This window comes from Orbicella faveolata, unplaced genomic scaffold, assembly GCF_042242905.1.
Source record: "Orbicella faveolata isolate gen_17 unplaced genomic scaffold, um_ofav_v1 contig_27, whole genome shotgun sequence".
Lineage (NCBI taxonomy): Eukaryota > Metazoa > Cnidaria > Anthozoa > Scleractinia > Merulinidae > Orbicella > Orbicella faveolata.
This window is the reverse complement of record NW_028301555.1, coordinates 380,279-402,486: the sequence shown is the minus strand read 5'-3', so window position 1 is coordinate 402,486 and position 22,208 is coordinate 380,279. Positions and strand designations below refer to the sequence as shown.

The following is a 22,208-nucleotide window of genomic DNA, read 5'->3' as shown; positions in this document are numbered from 1 at the left end:
TCGAATTCGTGACGTCACGTGGTAACTAAGATCACGAAGTCAATGCAGTTGTCAATTTATTTAGCTGATTTACCCACTTTGTCGGGTGCAAGAAGTCAAACTGCACAAATTTGTCAGTTGGGGAGGAAAAGGCCAATAACCATTCATGTTGCTGTGCAACATCGGGGCAATCTTTTCCGGTTGAAAGTTAAGTCTCTTTGTTGACATTCAACTTGTTTTTCGGCTTTGGTACGTTGCCCTTGGTTGGCGACAAAAAAAACTCTAAGGTAAGTTATGATCAGTGTTTCAAGACCTTTTGTGGGAAAATTATGCTGTTACTTAGTTAAATACTGGTAGGCTTCGTATGCCAAACTTTTTTGTAGTATTATTTTGTGAGTTATAGTCTTTTGGACTAATTTTTAGTGCTAAAAACAAACTTCATGAAATACACACAGCGATTGTTTTAATTACGATTTGGTAAACAGTGAGCTTAAAATAATTAGTTTTGACCAAAAGAACATTTTGACGGTTACACTTGAGCTTATTTGTAACGCTGTAACACCTTATCTCTGTGTGCTCTGTTTTCTGGAATACAGAGGGCAGCAAATTTTTGTCGATTCAATGCAGGTTCGAAATCACGTTCATTCGTTAATTAAGCTTACTTGGTATTAAGAAAAAAACATGAAAGTTCAGTTTTATTGGGACAAGTGGTAGAGATGATGTTATATATAAAGCATTGTTTTGATATAAGAAAGATAATCCGGTCTATAACACAAGTGGGAAAAAAAAAATTTCTCAGTTTACCAGTGTTTGGATGCTCTTAATCGCTCAGACTTACTGCAGAGATGCAGAATTTTCACTCAGTTTTTATGCAGGCAGCTCTTGCTAGAGTGAACAGCCAATGTTTCCATCTTTTTCTGAAGAAGTAGACAAATGCCTTGCTGGGTAGCCAAGATCATGTAGTAGATGGTGATTTTTACTGGCAGCTGATTGTTTGAGAGTCTCCTGGATACAGACTAAAGCTCAAGGTGTTTTGGAGTAGTTTTGAAATCTGAGCCCAGATAAGAAGGGTGTGGTAGGGTGCAAATATGTGGTTCTTTACACAATTTTATTGATTGAACCTGCCATTTTTTTTTGGGGGGGGGGGGGGTTGACAAGAGGCACTTTGCAATGATCACTGATACCATTTACTCATGCACCATAAAATCCCATGTTTAATGCCCCCCCAGTTAAAAGTCCCCCCCCCCCTTGGATATAAGCCCCTCTATTTGTCAACAAAGATATTATTCCGGATATAAGCCCATCTAATATATACACTTGTGCATTCCTTTCCAAACATCAAAATTTTTAATCGAAAGTTATAGGGTAATAAAGTAGTAATAGGGTAATAGCTCTAGATGAAATGGTATGTTAATTAGCTTTAATTCATTTCTCAGATATGTTTTATCTTGTCGTTCTGAAACATTTTTTTTATTCCGTTTGTATACCCCTGGATATAAGCCTCCCCCCATCTATAAGCCCACCCAAAACTGCTTATGAAGTTATATAAGCCCAGGACTTTAACATGGGATTTCAGTGGTAGGGGATTGGGAAACCAGTGTCATCACAAACTGTGGCTACTTGAACCAGGTCACTTGAAACAAAATTAGCCTTATCAAACAATTTTTGAGGACATGGATTTACTTGAACATATATTATATGAATCAATGTACTGCAATACAAGGCTTTTATAGTCTTACGTGTAGCTGCCTGGAGTGTATTTGCGTTCGACGAAGTGGAACGCAAACCTAATTTTGACCTGTGGCTTTTCAGAGTTGGTTTCCCTGTGCACAGTTCTATGCTGAAAAAAACCACATTCCTGTAAGGACACCAAAATGGCCACCCCGCTTGATTTTTGCAGGGGCATGTCACGGCCAGTAAACTGGTACCGTTTAATGCTAATGCTAATAATAATAATAATAATAATAATAATAATAATAATAATAATAAGCCTCCCCCCATTTATAAGCCCACCCAAAACTGCTTATTAAGTTATATAAGCCCAGGACTTTAACATGGGATTTCAGTGGTAGGGGATTCAGAAACCAGTGTCGTCACAAACTGTGGCTACTTGAACCAGGTCACTTGAAACAAAATTAGCCTTATCAAACAATTTTTGTGGACATGGATTTACTTGAACATATATTATATGAATCAATGTACTGCAATACAAGGCTTTTATAGTCTTATGTGTAGCTAAGACATGTGATAAGACATGTGGCGAACATGTGAGTATGTGAGCAGGCCATGTGAGCTCGTCTTTCCGATGGATCCTTTGTTGACTTCTTTCCATTCAGTCGCTGTACGCCTCGCTATTATGTGCTCTCAGCATTAGATTTTGGCGAATTTAAACACTTCGACGGCAGCATTTATCACAATCTGACGGAATTGTCCTTGTTTATTAACACGACTTGGCTTTGGGATGATAACCGTGGGAACAGTTACATTTTGATTGCATTTGTTGATTAGTTCCAGCCACGACAGATAGCTCAGTCTTTATCCGGTCGAAATTTTATTGTTTGGAATCTGTGGAAAAGTACTCTGAAGGCAAGATCCATAAGACTACTTTATTCATCAGGGGAAATACTCGAATTAGTCGCGAAACGAGCACACGACTGCAAATGCTAGCTTAGAATAATGTACGTAATTAAAATATTCTATGAAACTTGAGAGACTACAGAAACTGGCAGCGTCACGCAACATATCAACAAATTGTGACCTCTTCGCTAGCATGGACTTTGACACTATGCATATCTGACTGTAAAACCTTGGTTGCTGGTGAAAAATGTTGATTTTAGCAGTAGACAAAGGTTGAAAGTCAGCTAGTGGAATCATTTATTTACGATATATGATTGTATATTAAAGTGAGAGCATCGAACACACTCTCATAATCTCTGATTACTACTAGTCTAGAAATATTTCTGACTGATGATTTTTATTGCACTTTGCAAGACCAATTATCACTCCGATTTGCCTGTAGATACCAATTTTAACTAAACTGGATATTGATAACAGTGTAAAAGACTATCACAAAAATGTTTTTTTGTGGAAATAGAATGCCACACTTTGACTTGCTGAAAATGGCTAAAATTTGGATCATGCTCATTAACAATTCGGGGGCAATATTCATTTGGCCCCTTGTGAAAATTGTAGAATAAAGCAAAAGACCTCAAATATATCATAGTCAACTACAGCAATATTAATTAAATAAAGAGACAAATACTATCGGATGAAAATAAGAGTTTCTGGAATTTGTACGAAGTATCTTTTAGGCTCACCTAAAGATGTCCAAAATTTCGGCCATTTTAGACTGCTTGAGAGGCCAAAATCATGATATGGTGATATCTCGAAGAAAGACGAATGCCTACCTTGGCAAATGCCATGGTTGTTTATCTTTTCAGATAGCTTTTATACTGTGAGAAGATGAAGGTAAACAGCCGACCTCTGAGTCAATGTTTTGGTCCTGCCTAGTTTTCTCTGACAATGATGACACTTAAGATCCAAAGCATGTACAACTAAGCACCTTTCCAGGTGGAAGACGCAGAGATCATGCCAACCTGAAAATAGTCCAGGAGGTCACCAATTTTACCTTCCCAACCCTGAAAAATATTGTTTTTAGCCACAAGCGTACATCAAATATTCCAAAATGTTCCCCCAAAATGTCAAATCCAGGAGGTCTGTTACCCATACAACTACATGCAGGAGACTGGGAGATTTAGTCTGTGTCTGGGAGACTCCCTGATAATCCAGAGAGTTGTCATCTAGAGGAAGTTGATTTCTTGCAGTCTACAGTGAATCAGCTTGGTCATTGCATGCAGTTTTTGTTTACTTCCACAGACAACAAGAAGATGCAACATTATTTTAAAATGATTGAGACAAACAAGTGCACAGCTACAGCATTTGTCAGTTGACAATGATGAAGGACAACAAAACAAACGCCACTAGACAAGTACACTTTGCCAATGGTTTCCCTCCGAAAGGTTTGGTACAAGCTGCTGTTCCATATGGACAGTCATCTTATACATCACCTGCAGGGCATTATATAAGCTTGGTATGTGCAGGTGTAAGGCATACAGCGTTCAATCAATAAATTTATTAATTAATTTAAAAGTAAGTATGAGTTTTCCTTTGAAGTTAAATGGTTGACGGAAGAAAAAGTGAGTCACCCACTGGCGACTAGTTCTTAATATTTGCTTGCCATTACACTTGATTTTTTGTCGCATTGGCAACAAGTAAATCACAGTTTTGAGCCCTGCACATAATTCCACTTTTGTTGAGGGATATTTTAAATTATCATAACATGGTAAGTTAGTTTTTGACTTGGAATATAGCTTTTCCACATTGTATAGTTATGTGGGCAAATTTCACTCCTTCCTTTACTCCTTCCTTGATTTGTGACAAACTTATTATTAAACTTTTTTTGAACTCTATCGCTGACCAAGGTATGAGGCATTCACAGTCACTTGAGTTCTGAAGTTGTACCATAATGGTATCAAAGTTAATATTAAGGTATTTGAGATGTTGAAATTGTCGAGGTGTAATTGATTAGAAACAATTTCATCACCAACAGATTTTTGTTATTTTTTAACTGGCAATGTTTCTTATTTGTAACATGTATTTGTCTCTCTGTAGGATGAAGTATTGCCTGGCCGAGTGGGAAGGACACATCAGACAATTCCACCCCTTGCTAAGGGGCGTGGTCAGTTCTGTAGTGTGAAAGCCAGACAAGAAGATGATCGATATGTAAGCCACATAATTATTATAGACTGATTCTCCTTACATTTTTTTTCAGTATGACTCAATTTAAAGAACATACTTTAAAGAGATGTTCACTATAATACTGTCACTGTTAAAGTTTCTTTGTGGCATCTTGTTCACACAGTCTCTTTGATGGGCATGATTTTCTTTGACCAATTTAAATCTCTGACTGCATGAAAGTATGTTTATCAACTACTGATATTGAAGTCATGGCATAAGTCAAAGATTTTCAGTCACCTTCACCAGAAGCCATGTGCTTCTTAAGAATCTGTTGAATTTTTCATGTGCTCCCTGTTCCACACACCTCTACTGGCAAAGTTCATTGTTTCCGGAGTGGTGGATGGCCCCTCGCCTCTGCTCTATCTCCACCACACACCTACAATTCTTAGATCAAGATCAGACTGACCTGATGGTTCCACAGTTTCACTAGTTGCTAACTTTGTTTAATTTTTTGTGTGAATACAGAGAAGGAGGCCAGATCCCTTCAAATTGCCTAAGGCTGCTGAGAAAACTGGATTTTCTGCTTCACAAATCAAGGTTTGTACTCAGTGTTTTATGTCTGGGACTGTCTGTAGCAAAATTAAATGTAAAAACCTCAGCCAAAATAATTATGACACATAAATGTTATTGTCCTTATTCCCACTGTTTTGATGTGTCTGAGATACCCCTCACATCTTACCTTACTTTAAAACTACCCCATAAAATTGAAGTAACATCAATTTAATAATTTCTGAGTTAAAAGTGTTAGGTTTTTGTCTTTGGAGTACCAGGATTTCAAAAGATGTTGTGCAGTCTTGATCTACAGTACAACAAAAGATCTAATTTGTGCAGGAAGGCATATAAATTACAAGGTTTTGTAAGATGTAAATCAATGATGATTTAAATGTTATTGAAGAATGATACCAACAGAGAGTGTCTGAAGGTTGCAGGAGATAGCCTACTGAGTTGCTCATGAGAACTCTGACTACCTGTACAGTGCAGCTACTTGTAGATTTAGACTATATTCAGGCATGAGAAATTGGCCTGATAGTTTAAATTGAGATCAATAATTTTGATAATTCCTGAGGACTGGCAGGTATATAATTGCAATATTCTACTGATCTGTGAATTGTCCATCTGATATTGCTGTATGTTATTATTCATTAGCGTGCCCAGCCCAGAATGATACGACTGTGCCGCTCAACTGAGCCACCATCCCCTACACCAGGAACTTCAACTATGTACAATCTGAAAAATTTGGCAAGGTAGGTGTTGCGAAAGCTTGTTGCTAGTAAGGCTGGTTATATTGCACCCTGACAGCCACTCCCTTGGACACATTGTTGACTGAATTATACTAAATATAATGTATTCACTGTTACCCCTGGCAATAAACTGGTGTTCAGGAAGCAAATTATTAATTGAGGGACAGCTAGCCTGTGGATCTTACATTTAATCAAAATGAAGCATTCCTGACCCAACAATAAGTTATCTTTACCAACGAATTCATTTAATATTAATAGAATTTTTTTTCATTTCTTGTTTCAAACTTGCATTCTTCAGGTCAAGTACTTACCTGCTCCAAAACATGACTTTTGATTTGAAGTATATGTAAGGATGTGTGACTTGGCCTATTTTAAGCCATCTTGATTCATGTTTATTTACATTTTTATTAACGACAGGAGGTCAGTTTATTCAACCCCACCAAACAGGCCTCTGGAAAGTGATTTTGAAGACAATATTGTTTCACCATCAGTGGAACTCAAGTCCAAAAACAGCAAAATTATATCTGATGTTGAGAAAGAAAGTATTCAAGCAGAGCTTGCCGGGCTAGGGGAAGTTTACCAGCGAGTGTGTCATGTAAGCAAACAAGAACAAATCTGATTGAGTGTGTAATAGCGGAGCCCCATACCCATATAGGAAAGAAAAGGAAACCCATGAATTGATTTTCTCATAGTTATCATGGCTAGCGGTATTGCTTGTGGGCGCCTACGCACGACAACGACAATGACGATGGAGTCATGCAAGATGGCGGCCATACTCCAGCTAATGGGCTGACAGAGACATGCACCCTCAGTTTCTAACGTCCTTCTTTGATATTGGACATCCATGTTATGGTCAATTGACACCTGTCAAAACAAGGTATCCGCTGACCAGTATCACATGACCATATCGTGGGCTCAAGTTTAGAGCTCATTGAGGTCATGTGTTTTTTGAAGTTGACCGCTGACCAAGTGCTGGTTTTCGATTGGATCACAGGCTCATGTCACGTTAACCTGTTGGCTGGGTTGTTCGGAAGCCAGTTAACGCTAACCCGGGATTATAAAAGTTAAGCGAAGTATAATTTTTCTTGTCTACAAATGTTTTTCGCTGCTTTTGTTTTGTATATTTTGAGAACCTCAAGATTATTCAAACTCAAAACAGAAGGCCAAACAACAGAAACAGAAAACCTCACCGTTAAATTCTCGCATATCCTGGGTTAGCTTAATTGGGCTGTGAACAACCTGGCCCAGGAGCTCCGCTTTTAGGCTTGGCTAAATCTATATATTATTAGTTTTACTATTAATCTAATACCCCATTCACACCAACTAAACTAGGTTAATTAAACCAGGTTTAGGTTCGTCTAATTTGTCGATTATGCTTTGCAGTCATTTTGAGAGGACAAATTTCAAACCACCTTGCTTACATATTTTAATCAAACAGGTTTTTACCTTGTTAAGTTGTGGGGTGTACACCGTATTAGCAACTAATTTTTAACCTTGTTTTGTTAAACCACTTTTAAACATGTTTAACATGTTAGTGTGAACAAGGTATAAGACATCCATTGTCAACAAGGATTCAAAATCAGCCCACTTCATACGTCATTGGTCTCATTCCCATCCTCATCACCATCATCAATGTCATTGTCTTCGCCATTGCCAACACCAATGCCATTGCTGTTGTCATCAGCCAAACTGCAGTGCCGCTCCAGATGGGATTGGGACATGGTTTCAAGAAATGCTGATCAATTTGCATGATACTATTTTATTGCAGCTGCAACAATTTTCTTCTATTTTATCTTGGCAAATTGCCTTCCCAGGGTTTTAAATTTTCTTCTCCTAGAAATGGTTTTCTTTTTGTTCCAATGGGTCACTGCTGTGAATTGCCGTCAGAGGCCATGTGAGCAACAAAATGAATCGCAATTTTGAAACCAAGAAATATGAAACCAACAAAGTATGATGCGGGCTGAATTTTGGCCCATGTGAACGGAAAGCCTGAGTATGAAAATGTAGCTAGATGCAAGTTGCAAGTGGTTAAAATTATTATTGGGTGAAACTACAATGACAGACAAAAATGTTGACACATTTGAGCAAAACAAACACTTTCTAGCAGTGTCCTTCCATAACTGAAAAAAAAAAAAACATCTTTTTTTGTCGATAGCCAAACCCCTCTCTCCCCCTTTTCAATGTTGAAATACGCTTTGTGGACACTGTCATGTGGTTACAACATTGAAAAGGGGAGAGGGGGTGGAAATGTGAAAATTGGAGATCGAAAATCTCAGGCATTCAACAAAACAGGTTTTTTTAGGCGACTGTCTCAACTGCTTTTGGCCATGATTGAAGTTTGACTGTAAATGTGTCAGGATACCACATTGTTCCAGCATATGCATGCAAAACTTCTAATGATGTTAAGGTGGCTGAACACAGTTTTTGATACCTGTGTTTCATTCACCTTTTTCTCTAAAACCCTTGATCTCACAGTTGCCAAAAATGGCAGCAAGGAAGTTAACAACACCAACTTTGGTTTTTTGATGGTTAAGCTGACATATGTACCATTGCCATGGCAACATGAATAAAAATAAACAGGCCTTCAAAATCGGTTTCATTAATTTGTACAAAATCTAGTCATTAGATTTTCTTTATAATTTGCATGCAACAAGCCTGTAACGATTCTCACAAGTTAACACCATTTTGCTAATAATTTAACAGAGAGATCTTTAATTATCCCTTGTTGAAGGTTCACTGGAATATCTAGAATTTCCTTTGTTAAAGTTCAATAATTTTCAATACTCCAGTTACTTATTTCCTAAAGTATTTTCATGCCAAATTTCGTGAAATTCTAATGAGTGGTTTTCGAGAAATTGGTGTATTTCCGAGAGTGCGAATTTTCATTGAATCGCAATTTTTTGACTTAGTACGCATGCACTGCATTTAACTGGGTTCTTTTGGTAACAAAGAAAAAGCTGAGAATTGCTAGGTTCTTTGCATTGTTACCTTGTCTAACATATCTTTGTGATAAAAGACTTAAGTCATCAATATACTGCATTAAATTATAGAGAAAAATTGCACAGATACTGCGGGTGTTGAGTAAACAAAATGATCGCTCTATTGACGGCATGTTTGTTTTCTTTAGTCCTTGTACGCATGCTGAATTGCATCAGCAAAAGCGTGCCGGAAAACTGTGTTCGGCCACCTTAAGCCCTTTAGCTTTGAGAACTTTTTATATATCTTGATGAACTTGTATTGTGTGCTTTTTATGTTTTACTCCTTGTATATAATATTATGTTCATGTGATGTTCTGTTAGAATGGCTCACCAAAGTTGAAATTTGTTTTTGTTATATACATATAGGGGAAATTGGAGTCACTATACAGTTTGCTGTATCCAAGCCGAAGAGAGGCAAAACGGGGACCATTTCAATATATCAACACTTCTGCACCAGTGCCTCTGAGGTAAATGAGCAGTGTTTTGCTGGTTTCTTAGAGTACTGAAAGTGTACCGGTCTGTGCACCTTCTGAATTACCCAAAATTCAGCTGGCAGTACACTGTCTTTCAGCTTGTGAAGTTAGCCATCAGCTGGCTCTTAGCTTCTTCCCTGACTTAGTGGTCTACACTGTGAAATGATCTTGCACAATTTTGATGTACAAAATTTTATTTTGCAAATGTTAATTGCAAGTCATTGTTTTTCAAAGAACTCCAAAGATTAATCAACATTACCATGTCAAGAAGCCTACTAAAGAACAAAGTCCTGTCAAGGCAGAAACAGATGAAACAAATGATGTCCAGAAGACAAAGAATGAGGACAATGGATCCCCTTTCCTATCTGATTCAGAGGCGAAGCAAATCGAGTAAGTGTCAGTGCTAACATTTATTGGCCAGTTGTTGACTAATCTGCTTTGTCTGCATTATGTTGTTGTTGTTTCAATTCTTGTATCAATTAAGCCGACTTCTATTGTTTTCCATTTTTTATTAGAAAACAACCTCAGGAAAGTGCCCGCCAAAAGCCATACTTCTATTCAACAACTAAATTATGAGCTCGAGATGTTTATCATGCATAGAAATCAAGAGCACATAATCCAGAATTGTTTTAATTTAAATCAACAAGTCGCTCAAAACTGTATCTAAATCCTATTCACTGACACTTCAAAAATGCGAAGAAGTGGCAGTCTTTTTGTTAACAACCACACACTGCTGGGCTACTCACTATCTACAACAGAACAGATAGACTCATAGTAAGTAGCATAGCCAATGCGAGAATGGCTTACATGATAGAATGCTAGTAGATTTATACTAAACACCTAGTTGTAAACACAGAAAATGTTTTGTTTCTTAAAAATCGATGACTGAAGTTTATAGTTAGTCTTTCAACATGGAACAGTCTGCATGCAATGTATTATCTACTGAGATAACTCCAACTTTCTCATCTTGGGGGTGGGGGGTGGGGCATGGTGAAATTTGTACAGAGGCGTAATGATAATTTAAAGCATGTATATGTGGCTCCCATTTTACTCATTTGTCCTTTTTTTCATTCCTGCCTAGGAATAACTCTAGACCAATATTGATTCCACTTCCATACATCAGATCAGACATTGGTCTGACAACACCCGCTAAACAGCAAAACCCAGCTTACCATGTGCCATACATCTACAGCAATAGAAACTCTAAAGCAGTTATGCGGCATTCCCACACGTCCAATAAGACAGCTATACCAGCTGTTATAAACTTTAATCCGATGAACATTCCAGAGCTAAGTCGTCCAGGAACAAAGAATGGTCCGCTGAATGGAGGTGCAATCACTCTACTTCACACCACAACAAATGTTGCTGCAGATGGTCCAACGGAAAATTCCATACCTGCACCATTTGTCTCCCCTGGTCCTTATAAAGGGACCACGCCCAGCCAGACGCCAGCACTGGTTGACGACAAGATTGATTTGTGTGGTAAACTAGATAGAGAAAGCGTTGACTCCGAAACAGACTCCCCTTCTAGGGGTGTTACTGGCAGTTCTCCGGATAATAAACACGAAGCAGAAGGAGAAGAGAATCCTGTGGATCAGAAGGAAAATAACAATACTGAAAATGTTATGGAAGTAATTGTAACAAGAGGAATTCGGTTGAGTTTGACTACAGTCGGAGGCGTTCAAGGTGGTGTGGAGATTTATGATTATTCGAAAAGAGGTAGGTATATAATAGTTTTTAATTTGGGTTATTTCTTTTATCATTGCTTATAGAACGGCTTTCAATGTAGTGTCGTAAAACCAAAACCAAAGTTATCACTGTAGCTTATCACAAAAGACACACTCAATCCAATGAACCAATCAAAACTCGAAGTAAACATACGTCACTGACCCGGAGCGCGGGAAAACGTGTGCGACTGAGTCCTGGTTTTACATCTGATTGGATGACAGAGTGGCACGAGTTTCTGAGGCCAATCGCTGAGCGCAGAAATGCAAAACCAAGGCAAATGCGAATCATCATCATTCTATACCAGTACTTCGTTTGCTGTTTCAAAAAAGCGCCATGGTATTCAGCACTGCTGTGCGAATTGGGGACGCTATAAATCCGGAAAAAATTTCGTAAATAGAACTGAAAACGTTCATAATAATTTACTAACCAGTGACTTCTCTGAGCAAAATTGCTTTCTGATTAAAAATTTTTGTTGTGATCTTTGCTTTACATAGACATTGAGAGTGAACAACAGGCTGCAAAGCACATTGAGGTGTGTTATAAGTTCTTTAATGTACTTTTTACAATAACTGCAGAAATTCTCGTGTGATCATTGGCTTATTTTTATTGTCAATACGCAGATAGACACATGAATTTATAATTTATGCGACTTAATTTGTCCTTTCTGCCTTCTTGTTTTTGTAAAAAAAACAAATCGCCGTCAGTTTTTCATGTGTTTGTCCTTGCTATTGACGATGAATTTCCCACAGCTACTCTGACGATGTTATGACGAAATTCATGACCAATAACAGGACAGAAGCATGAAAAACTGACGTCAGTTTTTTAAGTAGAGCGAACAAATTAAAGGAATTGAATTATTATTTCATATGTGTTAGTTAATGCACACACGACTTGCCAACCTATAGAAAAGTTGAAATCCGAATTTGTTACTGACAATTTTTTAGACTGCGACATGGGGATTTTTGACATGTAAACATTTCTTTTGCTTTTTCTCAGGAATTGGAGGAAATAGGAGAGAAAAAGATGAAAGAGTATCTCGAACTTCTTGAAGAACACCAACATATTTTGGACGAAGTTAAACAGCTTGAAGAAGACCTTCATAACAAACCTAATAAATAGCCAGTCCTAAATATGGCTGAACGATCTGGGGCATAAATGCTAAGGATTGTAACAAACACATAATAGAATTCTGTTGAGCTGTTCCATGCATGGATATGATGGCCTCCATCACTCCAAGCTGAGTCCTATTTTAGAACTGTTGTTAATAATATTTTTTCCTCAGTCTGTCTTTCGAGGTTTCCTTGACAGTCGTAGCAAACACATAAGTAATCAAATTATTTTATGTACAGATTGCAGTGTTTTTAATATGTCATCAGAGCTATTTGCGGGAGCTTTATGGTTATTCTAAAAGGAGATCTAATCGGCTACAAAATTGACGTCCTAAATCATCTTGACTCTATTTGAACCAAGGCACGGTCTATTGTGGAATGAACAGAATGCGAATATCAGTAGACATCAACGGGCATTATCTGCAGGAAGTAACCACGAATGAATTCAAAAATTTTGTATTCATAACATCAAAGTTAATTTATAATTTAGTTTCCAAATATACTTTATTCAAGGCTTAGTGTAAGTTTTACTATTCTAAGTGTGTGAAAAGTTATATCCTAAATGCTTTGCCCTACCATGAAATAATTATATTGTGAAGACTAACAACCTTCTACGAACACTTCCTTATAAGGTTGTGAATTTAATACAAAAAAAGAAATGTGTGATAATAGATTTTTACATGTTACGATATATTGCTGATTTCTATCAACTTTGTATTTCTTGGAGTGTTTTTCTAATACTAAGAAATTTACAGTAAAATTGGTGTTCAACAATAGTTTGTATTGTTAACTAAATTTGTGGCTCATAAGAAATTCTAAGAACAGCTAACTTCATGGCTGTTTTGTTGAGTCCGTTTATTACAAATTTTAGTCCGAAACTAGTCCATTAAGATTTTGGGATAAGAGTCTGAAAAAGGTTTGTTCTTGAAGTGAAATGCATGAACTGAACACACATACATGATATATTTATCCTTCTTTTCATAAGGCTATTAATCTTCAATCGAAGAATGAGAAGCACTTAAAAAAATATTCTTATAACGCGCCAAGAAGCGGAAAAAGGGGAAACATTGAATACTTAATGTGAGGTGGAGGGGGAACCCTACGATAGACTAGCATCAACATCCCATCCAGGGGCGCTAGAAATACGGAAATCAGGATATACTCCGGCGGTAGAGGTAAAGGTAAAGGTAAACTTTATTTAGCCAGGGTGGCCCATTCAGCGACGAGGCTGATATCCAGAGGGGCGGTATGGACCTAGTGTGTTGCAAGCTAGTATGGGCCACTAGGCCTGACGCAGACTTTGCCTTATCTTTATCTAATTTCTTTTCATAGCAGCACTCAGAGAAACGGCAAGTTACCGGGCTTGCCGTCGTAGCTTTCGAAGTTTAAACAGCAAAGCCAGTTAGTTGGCACGCCTACTTTATGAGGCGGACCGTTACCCGTGGCTACAGCCAACCCAATTGAAAAGCCCTGGAATAGAAGGTCGAGCTACAATTGCATTCATGCACCGCGCCTTTCGTCTCTTAAGGGTTCTTGTTCTTATTCGGAGCAGACGTTTTCTGGTCATCAAAAGTTGTCCGGTCGAATGAAGAATACTTTCCTCACAGACTGGCCATGTTGAACCATTGCATAAACAACTGTGTTAGATGAACGCCAGACGTTCTTTAAGGGGGAACTGAAACAAAAGCTTGAACATTTTAGAGTTTCTAGAGACGTGGAGCAAATGAAAGCCAAGGGTTCAGTTATCACAACTGAGAAAACGAAACTTTTGAGTTCGATTTCCGACTCGATCCATTAAAATCAGATCAAGAAATGTTTTTTAAGGAATTTAAACCAGCAATAAGTTGGCTATTGTCCTGTCACTCGCCAGCTCATTTCTGAAAACTTGTGTCCGTTGTACATCTTAAAATAAACTTACAAACGTCTGAAGTATTTGATAAATTATAAAGAAGTATTGTATATTGAAATGCATTCGAATTACGTTGCGCTAGTCAGTCGTATTAATAACATCAACATGCAGAAACTTGGGTTACGGAGTAGCAGAAGCCCTCTGATAATATAAAACAATGTTAAAAATGGGGAAATGTCAATATAAATGACCATAAATGTGTCATAATGAATATCATAATAACAATTTTTTTGGTTCAAAATTCTTCCAGGGCAAACCTGTTGTCCCAGTTGTTCCACCTTGGTGTGCCATCCATTCGTGAAAAATTGCCAGAATTTACGTTTATACATGCAGAATAATAAAATATATCAATGTGCATTATTTTAGAGATGACAGCATTTTCAAAGACACCCCAGTTGTTAAATATAGACTCGTGACGTCACTTTATAGGAAATGACTAAAAAGAGTGGTCAGTGCGCATGCTCAGTTTTCTTTGAGATTGGAAGGGAGCGACTGGGCGGCGTTTCTTTTCACACGTTTCACCTGAAAGCAAATCAAAAGCATAAACTTTCTCGTGGCCATTCATTCAACAGACTTCTACCATCTTCTGCCTTGAGATATTTCCACCATGTTTACGTGGATGAAAAAGAACGATGCTCACAAGAACCCGCAAGTTTTTAACTCCGTTGTAGACGGCTTGAAGAAACTCTACTTCAAGAACTTGAAACCGCTCGAGGAGGCTTACCTCTTTAATGATTTTCACTCGCCGGTTATGTCCGAGCCTGACTTTGTGGCCAAGCCCATGGTGTTATTAGTCGGTCAGTACTCTACTGGCAAGACAACGTTCATTCGGTATCTGCTTGAAAGAGACTTTCCAGGCATCCGAATTGGCCCTGAACCCACCACCGATAGTTTCATTGCTGTGATGCACGGTGAGAACGAACAAGTCATTCCTGGAAACGCGTTGATTGTTGACCCCAAGAAACCGTTCCGTACTCTCAGTTCCTTTGGGAATGCGTTTCTGAACAGATTCTGCTGTTCGGAACTTCCAAGCGGTGTCCTTGAGAGCATAACAATAGTGGATACTCCAGGTATTCTTTCGGGTGAGAAGCAAAGTGTCTCTCGCGGATACGATTTCACTGGAATTCTGAAATGGTTCGCCGAACGCTGCGATCGGATAATACTCCTATTCGATGCGCATAAGCTCGATATTTCAGACGAATTTCAGCGTGGCATCGAAGTGCTTCGCGACTACGATGACAAGATTCGAATTGTGCTGAACAAGGCTGATATGGTCACAACTCAACAGCTGATGAGAGTGTATGGAGCGCTGATGTGGTCTCTTGGCAAGGTAATCAATACTCCTGAAGTTGCTCGTGTTTTTATCGGGTCGTTCTGGGATCAGCCGCTGCAAATGGATGAAAATCGAAAATTGTTCGAGTACGAAGCCAACGATCTCTTTGCGGATATTCAAACCCTGCCCAGGAATGCTGCACTACGAAAGTTGAATGACTTCATCAAGAGAGCACGTCTGGCTAAGGTTCGTACGATCTACATCCCGTTGTTTTTACTTTATTAGATTTGCATTTTAGTTCATCTATAAGTAGTTTTGAAACCATGGTAATTGAAACTTGTCGTGGAAACCGTTTGAGTTCAAAACTATGCAAGTCAATTTTAAATGGAGGTTTATTCGGTGGGGAGAGGAACTAACCTTTGTGATACACATCCCCTTCCTGGGCCCTCCACCCGTCCCCTCCCCCCACATCACATCCGATACACTTACAGAGAAGTAGCAGTGGATTAGCAGATGTAGGAAGTCAGTTTCGCTACCTGTCGAATTCGCTACCTGTTCGCTACCCACAAATTCCAGTTCACTACCTACTTAATTCACATTCTCTACTATCAACAGAACTAAAACTTTGTGAAACAAAAAATATAGATCTAAGACTTCACGCACACAGATTATTCCTCATTCTTTCATCCAGTGCAGAGCCAAACCTGGATAGCTGAGGTAGCATTTTTGGCTTGTGGGTAGCGAACATGTAGAGAACTTGAATGCAGCAAACTCGACAGGTAGCAAAACTGGCGTAAACCTCTGGTATGCATATTCTTCATCTGAATTTCAATATCTGCATGTGACAACTTCTGAATTCCTGGCCTTTATGACAGTCTCTCTCTCTCTCCGAAAGAAAAAATGGGGAGAGCATATGTATGTTATGGTTGATAATCGTTTTCAAGGCCATGTGATTTTTCCTAGAATGTGTGGAAAAGGACCTGATTGATTCATCGCTCGTTTGTAGTTTAATTAAGAATAACATTTGCAATTTTTGGGGGGAACTCGGGACTTTGCATTTAGTTGGTAGCACTGACAACTATCTCAAGATTTGTCCATAGAGACCACATTGGAAGTTTGTTACACTTTTGAGTGAGATTTAGATTAAGAATTTAGTGCTAAGTTCACAAGCCAGAGTAAGGGAGGAAATCAGAATTTATCTTTATGGTGACAGAATTATTCCATGAGTGGTATATTTTTTATCTTTTATCTGTTGTTGTCTCTGCATGTCACATCAGATGTAGTGACACTGAAATGGTTTTAATGTATAGATGATTTATGCACAGAACACGATTATCGACAGCAACACACAGACGCTTTCCAATTTTATCTCTCCGGGAGGGAAGCTGAAACACAGGCGAGAAGCTCCCTACATTGTAGTGGGAATTTCAACTACAATCACATCAGTTGTCATCATGTTATTGGCATCTATGTCACTGTTTCAATTCTCTGTTGCATGTCATGAGTTTACTCTAACAGGGCTTCAATATAGAAAATTCTATTGGTCTACTGCCAGATTTGCTGATATCAAAACCTTTGATTTTCAGGTCAACAATTTCAGGATATACCAGTTACTAAACAGAACATGCTACTTGTTTATTTTCTGCAGGTCCATGCCTACATCATTGCTGAGCTTAAGAACCAAATGCCATCTGTTTTTGGCAAAGATAAGAAAAAGGAGCAACTGCTTAACAAGCTGTCTGATGTGTACATGAAGATCCAACGAGAACACAACATCTCACCAGGTGACTTCCCTCCTGTTTTGAAGTTCAAAGAGCAGTTGCGCAAGTATGACTTCTCTAAGTTCAACCCATTAAGAACCAAGCTGATTGAATCACTTGACCGCATGTTGGCTAGCGACATTCCACGACTTATGGGCATGATACCATTGGAGAAGGAAACTGATTATGATGCATCTGTAAAAGGAGGGGCTTTCTCCGTCAGCCATTCAACCAACAATCCCTTTGCAGCAGGAGCTTGCCAGGGTGCTCTACTTGGTGCTGGATCTGATGTTTGGATTGTCGAAGAGTATAAAGAGGAGTATGACAGGATCTTTAAGAGCTTAGGCCCGAAGAATGGAAAGCTTACTGGAGCAGTTGCAAAGAGGGAGATGGTTAAATCAAAACTTCCAAACACAGTTTTGGGTAAAATTTGGACTCTAGCAGATATTGATCGTGATGGACAGCTAGATCAGGATGAATTTGCTGTGGCAATGTACTTGATCAAAATCAAGCTAGATGATGATGATCTACCAGATGAACTTTCTTCTCATCTGATTCCACCATCGAAGCGTCCAGCAGCTTCTAATGGTATGGACTATGATTAGTAATGTAATATATTTACTGAACTAAAAGTTCCATGTGGTGGAGAAGGAGACATTCCTATCATTGAATCTAGACTGTGGGTCAGAAGACAGTTCTTGTTTTGTGTCCCATTTGGTTTTCTCTTAAGAGATCTGCCAGTGACTGAAGATTTAATGCCTTGTGATTTTTAGATAAATTTATTATTTTAGAAACTCAATTTTATCCCACAAATTTGGAGTAAGTCTAGACTAGAGTACTTGAAAAAGGTACTTTTGAGTAGCAAGCGGTATTTTAAAACTAGATGGCAGCAGTAGTATTACTTGTATTAGTGCACAAGACAGAAACAAGAAGTGTGTAAACTGCAGTTTATTGGCCAGCTCTTCCCTCATCGTCAGGGCTCCAGACCAATGGTAGCTAATTAAAATTTAGCTAGAGGGCACAATAATTGATGATCAAATCAAACTAAGCAATCCCATATAGTTTTGCAAATTTGAGTGATATCTGAATTTTCACAAAGTAACATAATTATGTAGACTGAGCTAATAAATTATGCCTCAAAGTGAGACATGCAAAAATAATTAAAATACTGTTCATAGCAAAACGTGACTAGTGGAAAATATGTCCTATTGAAAATACTTTTTACTTGTAAAATCGAATGTCACAAACCAGCAGAGCAGAGTGTTAAAAGGTTGGTCTTGAGCCCTGAAAAAGAGAAACACCTTGAAGAAGGACTGCTGTCATCTTGATCCAATATTATGCTCCATTAAAAGTCATAAATAAGATTATAGGTCGGGGTTTAATCAAGGTTTATGTCAAAACTCGTAAACTCAAGAATTCAATTTTTTTTTTTAAACTAAGTTTATGTCCAAATTTGTAAGAGTGGATTAATGTAACAGGACTCCAGTAATTGGATTGTCATATTTATTGCATGCTGATGCATTTAACAAACAAATTTCTTCAACTGCAGTTCTGTAGATTCACTTGGTAAATTGAGCTTACAATAAATTGGGTTGGGGATAAGGCCCAAAACAAGTTTCAGTTGTTTTTTCCTTGGAAATTTATAGAAGATTTGATCCAGGAGATGATCAGAAATTCAATGGCAAACATTGTGATGATACGAGTGACCTTTGGAAAATATTTGATCTTCTGAAAGTAGTCAGGAATCTCATATTAATCTTCATAAAGTACAGTGCAAAAGTTTCAAAGGAAGATAGAAGTATTGTCAATGAGTATAGTGCATCATAAAAGCCCAGATGTTAAACTTGGGTTTGCTGTAATTAATTTTGTTATGTATTGGTAAAATTTATCAAGTACTTAGTCATGTGATCACTTTTGCCATGGGATACTTCAACTTGGTCTTTTAGGTTAAGTTTATTTTTGCATTTTTGTAAACAACTTACTGGTATTGTGTTTTGTATCTACATGTAATACTCACATCAGGAAATTCTTTTTTCCATCTGAGGAAGCCATAAATTACAATGATTATTTTCCCTTGTTATACCATCCAACTCAAACACGTTTTCCAATTGGAGGAGAACATGTCACTTGCCAATTTGGTCAAAACTCAGTAACTCCCAAGGGTGAACAAAACTCACTGACTCCCTAGGGAAACAACAACTTGAACTTTTGACTCGCACATGATTAGGTCGTGCTCCTTGAAACTGCAGCAAATTTGTGTGCCAGTCGACATCAAGCAAAGGATTTTTTGCAGTTTTGTTTTCTATTTTTGAGTTGGGAGGTGTAACAAAACACTTAATGACTGACCCCGCGGGAAACAGTGAGTTTTGTTTTCCCCCGACCTCAATGTTGTTTCCCTTGGGGCCAGTCATTAAGTCCCTTTTGGATCAGTTGCTAAATTGCCACAGCCTTCTTGCTTACATTTGAGTTGATATTGTAAGGACAGTTTACTTGCTGATCTCTTTCAACATTTCACCTTGGTAAGGTGGATTTTGTACTCTGCACATGATAAGTCAAGCAATGACATATCTGTTTGTCTGTAAACATGCCATTGAGGAACACGTACTTCACAGGTTCAAGTGGAATAATGTCCTGACTATGCACTGCACTGTGTTATCATTTCATGTCATGTTGCTGAATCTACCTGTCAATTTATGTTTCCAGTCTTGTCATCTCTGCTAAATTTCATTAACTACCATTTGGAGTTCATATCCTTCATTCAGAAAAAAACCAAGAACATACATAAAAGATTTTTACAATGACATGTCAAATATAACATACATTTTAAACATACATTTTTTTTTCAAGAAGAGAAGCAATCGAGTATTTTTTAAGTCCAAAGTGACCTTGAAATTTAGAAGCATGTCTGGTTCACACTAGTGACATAACAACAGGAACAAGATTTTCCAAAGAAACGGTAAACAATAATTATTGCAATGATTCCATTGTGAACTACAGGTTACATCAATTTTACATTTTCTCTGTGTAAACTTGCTAGTGTCAATCAGGCTTGACTAGTTTTAACCCCAGGGGGACTCTCATATAAAAAGAACAGGGGTGCTTGTTAGAATTTTGGAAAGAACCCCTAAGAGGTTCCAAGATCCTGCTTTGTAGGCTGGGCGTGGGCTGATATATATTTTTTTCACCCCCAAGAGGTACCAACACGTGATTTCCTGTTATATTTTTTCGGGGCAATACCCTAAAAGGTATCACAAAAGCTCCCGCAGTGAACCTTTTGAGGCTGAACACCCTGAGGTACCAAAATCGCTTTTTTAACTCCCCAAAGATACGACAAGCACCCCCGTCCTTTCTATATGGGAGTTTCCCCCCGGGGGTTTAAAATCCATATTATTACATTCATATTGCATGTGTGAATTATGCCATATTAATAATTATGCCTTTGAGTAATAATATTGTAAGTTTACTATTTAAAAGTACATTAGAGTTTTTGTCCATAAGTTATTTTTGATATCCACAACGATGAAGCAGCATTTGAAATTTACAATCATGGTTTGCTACTTTATTATTCTGTAAAATAAAATTATGGCGTTAGAAGGTATATGCAGCTGTTTCTTGTTTGACTAAGCTGAATGGCCCACCATAGATAAATAAAGTATTTCAATCTACTGGTTTCTTGTATATTTATGGCATCTGTCATGTAAGCATGAACACTGCTCTCTTTAAAACGGTTTAAACATAACCATGACATATGTAGCTATTAAGTCGTTGGCAGACCCTGCTATTAATCGACAGACCTCAGAACAAGGTTGTAGTAATATTCATGTCAAACCATTCTCGTACCCAGAGTCGCATATCCCTTCTAGCCAGGAGAGCCTTGGCACAAGATAAAGGTGGGATATCTTGGACAGAGATTTTCCCTAATTCAACATTTTCTTTTCCAAACTTATCCACTGGTTCAACTCTAACTAGCACCTACAGACCTTGAGAAAGTGATGCCTTGGAACCCACTGGCTCATAGCTGCCGTAGCTTATCCCGGTTTCTGTAGCATGAAGCAGCTAGGAGTATTTCTACTCCCCCTGGACTGGATGCTAGTTTCTTTGCAGGTCACTCCCCTGCAATTTGTTAGGTTTCCACCCGGCAGGGGGGGGGGGGGGGGGGAGGAGGAGGAGGGTACTCCCAGAAAAATTGGGTGGGGATGTGCAGCCCGCTTCCCAAAACCTTTACCCTATTTATGACCAAAATCTGCAATATTTCCTACCCATTTATGACCTGACCAGAAATTCGAAACCCTGTTTATGACCTGACCCTAATATCAAAACCCTCTCTCAGACCTGCATTATAATTAGCTCCCTAGTTCAGGCCAATGCTAAATTACCGAAAACATAATTTGTGAAGGGCCTTTGTTGATTTTCTTTTCGATAATGACGAAAAAGTGGCTTCTTTAACACATACCCATATCAAGCTAGAGTGCAAAAACCATACCCTATTTATGACTAAAATGGCCAAATCAGCTAAAATCGATACCCTATTTATGATCAAAACGGCTGAAAAACCATACCCTTTGGGGTCGCACATACCTATATAGCCCATATAAGGGAGTAACCCCCCCGAGGTTTCCCCAACAATTCGTCGGTACCCATTTATACTCCTGGGTGGAGAGAGACACTGTGAGAGTTTAGTGTCTTACCCAAGAACACAACACAGTGTCCCCGGCCAGGGCTCAAACCTGGACCCCTTGATCCAAGGACTAGCGCATTAACCATGTGGCCACCGCACTTCCACTACAGACCTTGAGAGATTTCGAGAAAATTACAATTTTAAATAGAAGTGAAAATTCTGGCCCGAAGTGGATTTGTACGTTTTGTAGTAGATGACCTAACTGAAAATTCTCTCTGTAAGACAGTTTCAATCTTCGACCAGCAATATTTTTGGGAAGGTTAATAAAATTTTACCTGCATAG

At 38.3% G+C, this 22,208-nt stretch overlaps 2 protein-coding genes across 2 annotated transcripts; both read left to right on the top strand.

Annotated features, from left to right (window-relative positions):
* Positions 1–8: 8 nt before the first annotated feature.
* On the top strand, positions 9–13,081 carry LOC110060168 (uncharacterized). The gene is made up of 11 exons (XM_089296710.1): positions 9–266; positions 3,856–4,069; positions 4,651–4,761; positions 5,242–5,313; positions 5,923–6,020; positions 6,435–6,612; positions 9,362–9,462; positions 9,703–9,858; positions 10,550–11,187; positions 11,691–11,728; positions 12,193–13,081. Exons 2-11 carry the CDS (start codon positions 3,932–3,934, stop codon positions 12,313–12,315), a joined length of 1,653 nt encoding a protein of 550 aa, XP_089152836.1. The 5' UTR covers positions 9–266; positions 3,856–3,931; the 3' UTR covers positions 12,316–13,081.
* Positions 13,082–14,681: 1,600 nt separating this feature from the next.
* Positions 14,682–20,912, top strand: LOC110069051 (EH domain-containing protein 3-like). The gene is made up of 2 exons (XM_020776496.2): positions 14,682–15,733; positions 17,136–20,912. The coding sequence occupies exons 1-2, from the start codon at positions 14,822–14,824 to the stop codon at positions 17,850–17,852; spliced, it is 1,629 nt and encodes a 542-aa protein (XP_020632155.2). The 5' UTR covers positions 14,682–14,821; the 3' UTR covers positions 17,853–20,912.
* Positions 20,913–22,208: the final 1,296 nt, after the last annotated feature.

Excerpts from the sequence above, each read along its gene's own strand:
- LOC110060168 (XM_089296710.1), top strand. The coding sequence starts at position 3,932 with ATGATGAAGGACAACAAAACAAACGCCACTAGACAAGTACACTTTGCC. Across the intron at positions 4,762-5,241 it reads GACAAGAAGATGATCGATAT|AGAAGGAGGCCAGATCCCTT; the intron begins GTAAGCCACATA and ends GTGTGAATACAG. Across the intron at positions 11,729-12,192 it reads AGGCTGCAAAGCACATTGAG|GAATTGGAGGAAATAGGAGA; the intron begins GTGTGTTATAAG and ends GCTTTTTCTCAG.
- LOC110069051 (XM_020776496.2), top strand. The coding sequence starts at position 14,822 with ATGTTTACGTGGATGAAAAAGAACGATGCTCACAAGAACCCGCAAGTT. Across the intron at positions 15,734-17,135 it reads AGAGAGCACGTCTGGCTAAG|GTCCATGCCTACATCATTGC; the intron begins GTTCGTACGATC and ends TATTTTCTGCAG.